General features: G+C 42.6%; 1 protein-coding gene across 1 annotated transcript; it reads left to right on the plus strand.

The window, feature by feature from the left end:
- Window positions 1–635: 635 nt before the first annotated feature.
- Window positions 636–1535, plus strand: TAS2R1 (taste 2 receptor member 1). The gene has a single exon (XM_036896656.2). It carries the CDS (start codon window positions 636–638, stop codon window positions 1533–1535), a length of 900 nt encoding a protein of 299 aa, XP_036752551.2.
- The last annotated feature ends 9989 nt before the right edge of the window (window positions 1536–11524 follow it).

The raw sequence follows: 11524 nt of genomic DNA on the forward strand, positions 1-11524 counted from the left end.
CAAAATTCCAACAGCAGAATAGCACAGAGAAGACAAGTAATGGCTCTATAGCATCTTACTACACTGATAGACAGTGATTGTGATGGGGTCGGGGTGAGGGACTTGATAATAGGGGTGAATGTTGAAAGCACAATGTTGCTCATGTGAAACCTCCATAAATTTGTATATCAATGATACCTTAATTTTAAAAAAAGAAAAAAAAAAGGATGCCTCAATAAAAATTAAGTAGAATCACACCTGTAGGCACCACTAAACAGTTACTGTAGAGAGGAAGGATTGAGGAACTTCCACTGATCATGTGAGGGAAGAGCCCTTTTCCCAGTGCTGAAGGTGTCTGATTCCCGCATTTGCTTGTGATGACATTGAAAGCTAAGTGAACCTCGAAAATGCAAAAGCCATCACTCAGAAGCAAATTGTTGCTAGAGTATCTCTTTCATATTTGACTGCCTCAGAACTCAATTGAGAAAACAGTGATATAAACAAAGGCACACCACCTTCCTACCTTACTGCCTTTGTGGTCAGGTCCCCCAAAGGGGTCCTAATCTAGGTGAAAATAGAAAACTTCAATAATCCAAACTTCCAAAAATCTGTGACGACATCATTTCTTAAAGTAACTGATTTCTTTTCTTTGCAAAATGCTAGAGTCTTACCATATCGTCCTTCTTCTTTTTGCAGTGATACAGTTTCTCATCGGAGTTTTAGCAAATGGCATCATTGTGGTTGTGAACAGCACTGACTTGATCAAGCAGAGGAAGATGATGCCCTTGGATCTCCTTCTTTGCTGCCTGGCAATTTCTAGAATTTGTTTTCAGTTGGACATCTTCTACATTAACCTGGCTGTTCTCTCCTTGACTAAATTCCCTCCACTTGCTGAGAATTTTACAATTCTCATGTTTTTAAATGAATCAGGACTTTGGTTTGCCACTTGGCTCAGTGTTTTCTACTGCGCCAAGATCGCCACTGTCGCTCATCCAACCATCTTCTGGCTGAAGATGAGGATATCCAAGTTGGTGCCATGGCTGATCCTTGGGTCACTGCTTTATGTATCTATCACCTCTGTTTTCCACAGCAAACATACATGGATTCTTCAAAAAAATATGTGGTTGGGCCTTTTCTCCAAAAATGCAACAACTCCAATCAAAGAAATGGATGCTTCTCAGTTTGCCTCTCATATTGTTAATCTTTCATTGCCATTGATTATCTTCCTTATTTCTGTTCTGCTCTTGATATTTTCCCTGGGGAGACACACCCAGAAGATGAGAAATACAGCGGTGGGAACCAGGAACCTCAGCATGAGTGTCCATGTCAGCACACTTGTGTCCATCCTGTCTTTCCTGGTCCTCTATCTCTCCCACTACCTGATTATTGTTGTGATCATTTTGCAAAATTTTAAGCTCAGAAGGCTCATCTTTCTGTTCTGCATCTTGGTGGTTGGTTCATACCCCTCTGGACACTCAATAATCTTAATTTTAGGAAATCCTAAACTGAAACAAAATGCAAAGAAGTTCTTCCTCCTCAAGAAGTGCTGTCAGTGAGAGAAAACTTTGATCCATTCAAAGGACCAGCAGTTCAGCAAGTTACCAGGGCCTGCTATGCCTCCCTCAGCCACAGAAAGCAGTTTGTTCATAAATACACAAAATGCCATCTAAAGACTATTTGTCCAACCTGAGGCATTTCTATGGATTTTCTCTTTTCAAAGGGTTAAATTGATTTTCAAGGCACAACATGTCTGTGCATTACATCAGTGTCAATATCCTTGTGATTTTATACTATCATCTTGCAAGATATTACCTAATTGGGGAAGACTGGGTAAGTGGTACAAGGATCTTTCTGTATTCTGTATTACAACTGCATGTGAATCAACAATTATCTAAAATTAAAAGCTTAACAAAAAAGAAAAGTGTGTTTGAATGTGGAATGTCAGAAGGATGCACAAATGCATTAGGGTCCCTGTGTGTCTGACTCCTGGACTTAGATGATTTATCCTGACTGAAGCCTGCCTGTTTGTCTCTTCTCTACCTGCATTTTATTTCTGCTCTGTTTTATTAAGACTCGAAGACAATGGAATCATTCTTCCTCATCAGGTAAGAGGAAGCTGAGAACAGACCGGCCTTCTCTGTCTTCGTAAACACGTTCACCGACTCCATGCTGCTGAGATCCTAGATGCTATGGCACCATGTCTCATAAACTGATAAAAAGGCATGCAGATGGAGGAGGAAGAGGAATCCGGGCTTAGTCCTGGTTTTCCATTTCCCCTAATTGGGCACACTGAACAGAAACAGCTTGCAAAGACGTCTCATTTTGCACTAGTGTGCTCGGCTTTGCGACCCTTTCAACTGATGGTGGCAATCTGGAACTCCTACCACATTGCACGTCTTCCCAGTGAAGCAACATCAGTAGGTGGGCGGGCTGGGGGTGTCTCCATCTGCTTGAAGTACAAATGCATTCTATATTTCTTTGATGATTTTGGATGCTAACATATACATTTCTAAAACTACTTCAAAGCTCTTTTGCTCCTAGTGAAGTAAAAAGTGTTCCTCAGTTTGGGTATAGTTTGTACTTCACATGTGATGATGCAAAACATGGTTAGGCTTGGATTTGCCAATCACCAGTAGTATGGACTCAAATGCCAGCTTACTAGCCCCAAACATGCAGGCCTAGTCATACTGAATTAATGGAGGTCTTTTTGCTTCAGAAGATCCAGCAAGGTATTTATTTTTTTGGGTGTGAGAATTAAGCCCTGAGACTACTCTTCCTCTTCCCATATGTCTCAGACTTCATTCCCCAAGGAGCAAAATAGCACCCTCCACATTTCCTTCTCCTTCATCCCAGTAGGTGGGAAAGTCCACTGCTAATTGTGCAAACAGCTTTGCAGAGAGCAGTTGTGTTCTGGATGTGATTATTGCATCTGCTTTGAGAAGGGACAGTGAGCTATCAGTTTTATTTTTTGCACATCTCCAGTTCAGATGTCTGCTCCTTGAGTTATGGTGCATATCCCTGCAGGTGGACAGAGAGGGAGTGATTTCAAACATTCAGGGAGAAACTTGTAAATAGACAAACTCTCCTGTGATTTTTTTCCTCAGATACTAGATTCTGATTCAATTTCATGCAACTCCTACTTTAACAATGCTAGTTAATGAGATGAATATTAAGATATGGCTGTTTATGTACTTAAAAGTTACAAAGAGTTATAAAAAAGAGAATGCATGATAAAGCACACTACTCTAGAAACATGTTCAGTCTACTTTCCTAGAAATATGTTTCTCCCAGAAATGTTGCTCCCTATCATGTTGATGTACATTGCATGGGACACTAACGGCTCCACTGTAGAAGCCAAACAGACTCAGCTCTTGGCCTCTCTGGAGCCACCCTTCCCTTGGTTCCCTAGCCTTGACAAATTGTTCTTGTCCTGCTCCATAGCATCCGTAGTGGTGTGACATCGTCCCCTGACACATCCTGCTATTTTAGAGATGGGACTGGATCTCGGGGCCCCTGGGAGCCTTGCCTGCAGGATCATATGCCCACGGGTTAGGCCAGTTGAGCGCTGACCATGGGCCTCGGTGCTGTCCATGCTCCCTCCCCTGCCTGTGGCTCCCCAAGGAGACCAGTACCCTTGGTCAGTCAGTAGCAAAGGAGGATGGACTACAAGGCAGGCTCTTACCAAAAAGGGAGCCAGCACAATACCACCTGCCATTTCAGATGGGGGTTCAGGGACTGGCCCCAGACCAGAAGACAAGTGTTGTGGCATATGTCCCACTCTCCATTCTGACCCTGACTCTTACGGAGCCCAAACTCCAGGGATTCTCCAGGGTTTTCAGTGACTATAAATAGTAACTCCAACTGGGAAGGCTTAATCCATGTGCTTAAACAGATTTTTTAAAATCAATTTTTAAAAATCAATGCTGTAACAATTCAAATATTAAAAATAACCCATCATATTTGCTTGAAGATACAGTAACCTGGACCTGAAGTTCTAGAAAGACATTAGCACTTAATGTCTATTGCTCTTCTTCAGGCTGATGATCCTCCCATTCTAGGCACTTTGGACAGCTCAAATATTGTATGTTTAAGCACACATACTTGTCAGACTATGAATACTCTAATTTTCAGCTTGGGAAATATAGTTGCCATAACTTTTGTCCATGGAGACCTACATTTCTTGGGATAAGAAGAGAGACAGGTAGTCAGAAATATCCGAAAGAAAGAAACCAGGCAGATCATCCAGATCAACTTTGGCAGTCCTCAGAGTGACAGCTGTTGCAGACAGATGGTCCCCATATTGGAGGAAAATCCCAATGATGGGGGCAGCGAGACCCAGGTTTTAAAGAAGGTCTTGCTAGGGTATGAGTTTGGGGTCTGGTTAGAGATTGTATTAATAGAAATTTCCTATCAGTAGTACATTCTTGTTAAAAAAAATCTATTTTTTTACCACCTAATAATTGTAGTCTGCGATCTAAAAACTTTATGCCAGAGGAAGGTACTGGAAAAATCTGCCTCAATGAGCTGAAAACATTAAACTTTTGGTGTGAGTCAACATAAATTCAAAGAGTTCGTGGACATTTGTTTCACAGTCTTTCTATATAAAGTAGCATCTCTCTCTCTCCTTGATACATTAAACCATCTGATACATCACTCTATACCTTTGCAAGATTAAACAATGACTGTTTTTAAGACACGATATAAACATTTTGTTTCCTATCTGTGACATCTGGATCTACTTAATCATTTGGCTGGGGGTCAGGAGTTAGTGATTTTATCCTATAATTTAAAACACATTTAAATCAATGAAGTGTGGGTTTCCTTTTCTCTTTTTGCTGTTTTATTTGTTGCTCTTTCAAGCATTTCTCCACAAGATCATCAGTATAACATTATAATAAATAAAATATCTACTTAATTCTCCAAAAACTTGTCCATTTAAAAAATGACTGAAAATTCATTCCATTTAAACGTCAACATTCTTGAGGCAGCTACACTCTGACTCTGTTTTTGAGGTTGAAATGCACGTTCTTAAATGAAATCCTTAGTGTCTACTAACTAAACTCTCTTCTGTAGATCTGTATAAGTAATACAATGTAAGCACATGCTGATTTGAACTTGGAAGTATCTAAGCTCCTACAGGTAGTTTGGGCTCAGCACTTGGGATGCTCTAAATGCCCGAAATTCTAGAACTACTGGGGGAACCATATTCTCCTGAAGATAGGCAAGTGGAAAGGAACTTGGAAAATAAGTAAATGGCTAACAGTGGAGTAGGGCATCCTATTACTAAATAGATGGAATGCCCCCAGCCATAAACCCACTCATTTGGACAGTAGCTGCTGTACTTTGGGATTGTGATTTCCTAAGTTTTACTTTACGTGAAAACCAGTAAACTGGCTTCCAGAAAACATTCACCAGGTTTCATGGTCAGGAAGCTCAATTTCATGATAAATACTCTACCGCGTATTCACTACTGCTTGTCTGCAATAGTCCTTGAAATCTGTGAAAAAAGGACTTACATCTTTGATCGTGGAGGCGTGATGTTCTTAATGGCAATGGTTGATGATGGATGTGGAGAACTGCCTCTATGGGAGGAGAGAGGAAACTTTGAGCATAATATTTTAGGTTGAGAGGCTACATAGATTTGCCTAATGCCATTTAAAGATAGGTAATTAGTCCACACACAAGCTAAACTACTGTGCTTCAAAGCCAATAACCTGGCCTCTCCAGTTCTCGCTAGAATTGCACCCGCTTATTGTGGTCACTTAAGCAACTTCTGTGCAATGCAATAGCATAGTCAGCAAGCCTCTCGTCCTTGACCTCTAAAATGGGAATAATAGTGATATGACATGCTTAACAGAGTTCCAGGTATGTAACTGTGAGCACTAATGGATGTAAGTCTGAAATAAGGTACTGTCACAAGCAACCTCCAGCAGCACTTCAGGAGAGGAGGGGCATGCCCTGGGGAGGCCCACGTGGAACAATAGAGGGTCATGATTAAAGCCTGATTTGCAACCTAGACCCACCTGGGTGACTTGAGGAACCTCATGCAAATAATTCCAAGCTTAACAAGAGAAGTTGATGAGCATGTGGATTCAATGCCCTGCTGCTGCTAGGGTTGTTGTTCTCAGTTAAAATATATGCAACTGCTGAAATGTGATCATCTAGGACCTGCAAAAATGACAATTTTCATATGTTTTGCCTTAATAATCAATCAAACTTTCAATCACAGGATTCAGAGGACAGCTAATTCCAGACAGAGGAAACAGCATGTGCAGAGGTATCTGCCAAAGGAGGAAATAAAAACAGAAGAGTGCAGGAGTGAAAGGAGGAGACATAAGAGGAAGAATGAGGGTGTATCAGGCTGCTTTGCTGCTGTAACAAATGATGCCGGATCTCAGTGCCTCACAGCTATGAGTTTATTCTCCCATACACTGCGTGGTGGCTGTGGATCTGCACAGCCCTGCTGCTGTTCTAAGTCCTGGAGAAGCGGCCCCCACTGGGACATGCTGTTCTTGAGGGAAATGCAAAAGAACAAAGCAGGAGTCACACATGGTTCTAAAGTTTCTGTCCTATTCACTGTGTAAAAGTGTGTAAAACACCTTGGTGGGTCCTCAGAAAACTAGACACAGAATCCCCATGTGACCCAGGAATTCCACTCCTTGGTATATACCCCAGAGAAATGAAAACAGAGTCTTGAGCAGACACCTGCATACCAATATTCACAGCAGCATTATTCACACTAGCCAAAAAATGGAAATAACTCAACTGTCAGGCAACAGATGAATGGGTAAACAAAATATGGTCTGTCCACATGTAGCACCAGAGGGTTTCAGCTCTGGGCAAGTTCACTCTGGATTCAATGAGACCAAGTAACAACAGGACACTGGGGATAAAAGTCTTATAGTAAGCTTTATTCTCACAGTGGCAGGTCGAACACTAGAATCGCATCCACACCTATGGATCCATATACAAAAGCAGCAGGTCCACTATCCACAGTCCACCTCTGCACATAAGTACCTAGTGGTCACACGTTTATAAAACAGTGGCTCATTGCCAACATGTGTGTAAGCATGCGCCTATGCGGTAGGCCAGTATATTACATCACTGCACATGCATAGGGGCAAGCAGGTTAGGGTCAGGTAAGCATCCTGGCCATGGGAACTTCCATTTGCCCTACACCGTACAATGGAATATTATTCAAATATAAAATGGAATGTAGTTCTGATACATGCTATTAACCTTGACAACATTATAAGCGAAAGAACACAGGCACAAAGGATTAATACTGTATAATTCCACTTGGATGAGGTACCACAAGAGAAGGCAAACTCATAGAGACGGAAAGTTGAATAGAGGAGACCAAGGGCTGGGGAGTTACTGCTTCATGGGCACAGAATATCTCTTTGGGATCGCTGAACATTTCTGGAAATAGATATTGGTGATGGTTACACAACATTGTGAATGTACTTAATACCACTGAATTGTACATTTAAAATGGTTAAAATGATAAATGTTATGTATATTATCACCACAATAAAAAAAAAATTCTATTATAAAAGGAAAGAGGCAGGGGTTGGGTGTACTTCGACCAGCAGGTTTTGATACTGTTCATGGGCAAACACAGGTAATAGTCTCCACTGTGAATTAATTCTCTATTAAATCCCAAATCAGCCTTTTCCATTAGCATCAGCTTGTGTTCAGGCTAATAGATACATATTATAAACCTAGATACTTTTAGAATCCAAATAGATCATTACCATTCAAATATGAGCTCCTCCACCCTTCAAAGTACACAAAGCATTTTGCAGGTCATTGAACATAAGAATGTGCAGTGGTTGTTTAAACAGAGCAATGAAAACTCAAGTTCTCCGACCTAATCTTTAAAAAGAGTTTAGTTTGACATTCTCTCAAGGGCCAAACCCCAATAAGCCTAAAAAGTAGCTTGCTTGCTTGCTTTTTGTTTAAAGGGTAGAGGATGCTTGGGGCAAACTGTCAGGGAATGGAAATTTTAACCCCTCAGTACATCAAAGTGCTTGATTGCCCATAGTAAAGAATTTTAAAGACCAATTCAGTCATTGGTAGCTAATTCAGAGTGAACAAACTGCTTACGAATGGCATGCTTCTAGAATGTTAAAAATAAAAACATCTCCCTGGATGGGACCAGTTTCTACAGATGTGAACTCCACAGGGAGCATGCAGAGGGCACATCTTTGGGAATAGCAGGAATGTAACTGTTAGGCAGCAAGACAGAAATGAGCAGGATGAAAAGGAGAAAGGGCCCCCCGAAAGATGACTCAGGGGGTTGATCAAATAGAGCCAGAAAACCAGAAATGACTCAGAGAGTTAATCAGATGAAGCCACAGGGTCCAAGAGTGACTCAGGAAATGTCCAGGGTCTTCCCAGATAAGAAACATTAGAAGCACAGGCACAGCACAGCCCTGTCCCCATTTCACCAATCAGAACAAGCCTACAGAGCTGACAGCTGTCAATCAAGGACCTATCTGTTCTGCCAAAAACCACATAAAAGAAGCCAAAGAATGAGCATCCACACCTGCCTGTCTTATCTTAGGCAGGCCAGCTCTATTACTCTATGCAGAGTGCATTAAAACTTTGCTTTCTTGACTTTGGTCTCTCGTCTCTGACTTCCCTGCGACACCAAGCTGAGTCCTTTCCTTCCTAACATAACTTTGAGTTCAGCTAGCGCAGCTGGGCACTTTCATCAGAAAAGGACATACTTTTTTTCTTTCTGTGCATTGTGAAGTTCCTATCCTGCAAGTTGCTGCTGCTTCATCATCCCTACACCCAGATCTCCTGCTGTGCTTATCAATTACAGCCTGACTGCCACACCCGCTAACCCATTCCCAGAGGATCCCAAGTATGAGTAGCTCTGTGTCTCCCTGTTTTTACAGAAAGAGATGGAATGGATCTCTTGTGAAATAACTCTCTGATGTGTTCTCTTTGGGGTTTTAAATCAAATTTGAGACAGCAAAAGTTTTAAGAAGCAGAACAATGCCAATAAGCCAGCAGGGACTTCCTGGTGAAGGAGCCTCTGACCCATGGTACTAAGCCGTCTGATGATGGCCAAGGTCAAGAGAAACCTCGGCAGTTCCTGCCTCTCTTGTGTGAGCATCATGACTGGGAATGGGAGCTAGAGAAGGTGCAATGTACTCTCACAGGGCTTTAAGAATGGGGATTTTACATCTCTAATTAGATTTTTTATTTAATGAAAGTAATGTAATAATGGATAATAAATATTGAGAATGAAAATTACCCAGAATTTACCATCCTAATAAATTAACAATTTTGATTTGCCCATGTCCCATTCAAATGCTGTGAATAAAGATTTTTAATTTTTGTATCATTATAATCATGGCAAAGGTATATTTTTATAAATTTCATTTCCTTTACTATGTTAAGCATTTTCTCGACCATTTTAATGACTAGCAGAATATTCTACCAAGCTGATAGAGCACACTGCCCAGAAATAGAGGCATTTAGTAAATATTTGTTGAAAAGATGAATTTATTTTACTTTTCTACATCCTTTTTTGGGGGACAGTAAATGTGCTTCCATTTTTACTATTATAAATAATGTTTAATAGATATCTTTGTGATTATTATTTTTCCTACTGTGCACAATATCATTAGGAAAAGTTAAAAAATAGGATTCCCAGGTCAGTGGCAATGAAATGCATTGGCGAGTTGCTTAAGGAGGTTATATGGATCTGCTGCACTGCCACTTTGCAACGTAACAAGCACAGCTGTTTAAGACTTTTTTAACATTTACTAACTTGATAGGTACAGAGGGAGAGACTGCAATTGACAAATCTCTCTTTAAAAATAATTATGGATTAACTTTTGCTTTTCATCTTCATTTTACAAGCCTTTTCCTATGGCCCGACACAGAACCTAATCAGCTTGTAAGGCTTCTCAGTAAACCTCATTTCAGTAAGTTAGAGACTCTTGAAGTAAGCGTGTGGCACATCCTGCACTCGCTCTGTCCTGCAAAGAAGACAACTTTGAGTCCCTGGAGTCTCCCAGATAACCCCGAGCACAGAGCTTGTCGCTGCATGCCAGTTCAGGTGACCAGAAGGCAACATAAAGGCTCTGAGAAGTGGAGCAGAGGCCGAAGACTCAGGGCAGATGACGGCCGGCAGAGAAGGCTCTCGGATAGGGTGTGTATTGAAGGCCATGACTATCCTCTCTGAAGCCCTAATAAGGCTGGCAACTACCTTGAGCATTATAAGGACTAGGCTCTGTCACTTGCATGTCATAAAGGCTAATTTATTAAATTGTTACAGCAGTATGGAAGGCATCCTTATTTTCATTCTAAATTTCAAGATAGGGATCAGGGTTCTGGGGGTGTTGTATTTGCCCACAATGTCTCAGCTGTTAGGATTCAGGCTCAAGAAATTTCATTCCACAGTTCCTGCCGGAAAGGCCCATCTAGCTGTGCAGAGGCACTGGGAGACCCTGGGCTAAGGGGTGAGTCCTTCAAAACCTTAACTCGAATAAGGCTTACACAGATGGAAGGTCACAAATGTGTTCATGATTATACCTTGACTTAATTTTTTTTTAAGGAATTAATATCAAATCAAAAGAGCATTAAAATACCAGCAATGACAATGTTGTGCACTAACTGACTTAATCCTAACGTTTTATAGACTGAGAAGCAGGTATTACAGATCCCGTTACAAATAAGGAAACCGACTCCGAGCCTGAGTGGCCGACCTCATCGCATCTGCAGGCAGATATTCCAACTCACCCACCCAGTGGACTGGACGGCAATGCTGCCCACTGGGGGTGCTGCGGGCCAGGACTCGGCACAGCGGCTGCGTGCGTTACTCGCGAAGACAGAGGAGACCCCACAGGCGCACGACGGCGAAGATGGGGGCTGGGGGTCAGGGAGAGGCTGGCAGAGGAGCTCAAGGGAACCCCGGCTCTGTGGGAGACCAGCAATTGGGGGGAGAACGGGCCGAGGGCAGGGAGTGCTTGGAGATGCTCCGGGGTGCGGCGGGGCCTTTGAGGAGCAGGGGCAGTGGAATGGAGCGTCCAGGGCGGACGGAAGGCCCCTTGAGCAGGGAAGGAGCTAAGGAAGGTGGAGAAGAGGCAAGGACAGCCACGTGCGCCTCTCTGGGGACGTTGGGACCTGAGGTTGGAGCAGCAGGACTACATCCGGGGCCTATAGGCCGTTGGTGCAGCGCTCAGGAAGCTCCGGCCTGGCTTCTGCCCGCCTGCAAAGTTCCGCAGGGCGTCCGCTGATGCATTTGCAGAGCATAGACCCACAGTCACACTCACCCTGATGAGGGCCAGGGCAAGGGGTTGGGTAGTTCCTCAAAAGCAGACTGGCTTCCCAGGACGTCCCATCGCTCTCCGATGGTCCCTGCCGCCTCACCTACAGTCGTCTTTCACCACTCAGGCTGACCTAGGCATAGGTCAACATTTTCCTTCTGGGATTAAACTGGGGGAAAGCTGAAGGGATGTGGAGGAGACTCTTTTCCAAACTGTTCTAGATGAGGTTTCTCAACGTCAACACTGGTGACATA

The sequence above is a fragment of the Manis pentadactyla genome, chromosome 2, assembly GCF_030020395.1.
Source record: "Manis pentadactyla isolate mManPen7 chromosome 2, mManPen7.hap1, whole genome shotgun sequence".
Classification (NCBI taxonomy): domain Eukaryota; kingdom Metazoa; phylum Chordata; class Mammalia; order Pholidota; family Manidae; genus Manis; species Manis pentadactyla.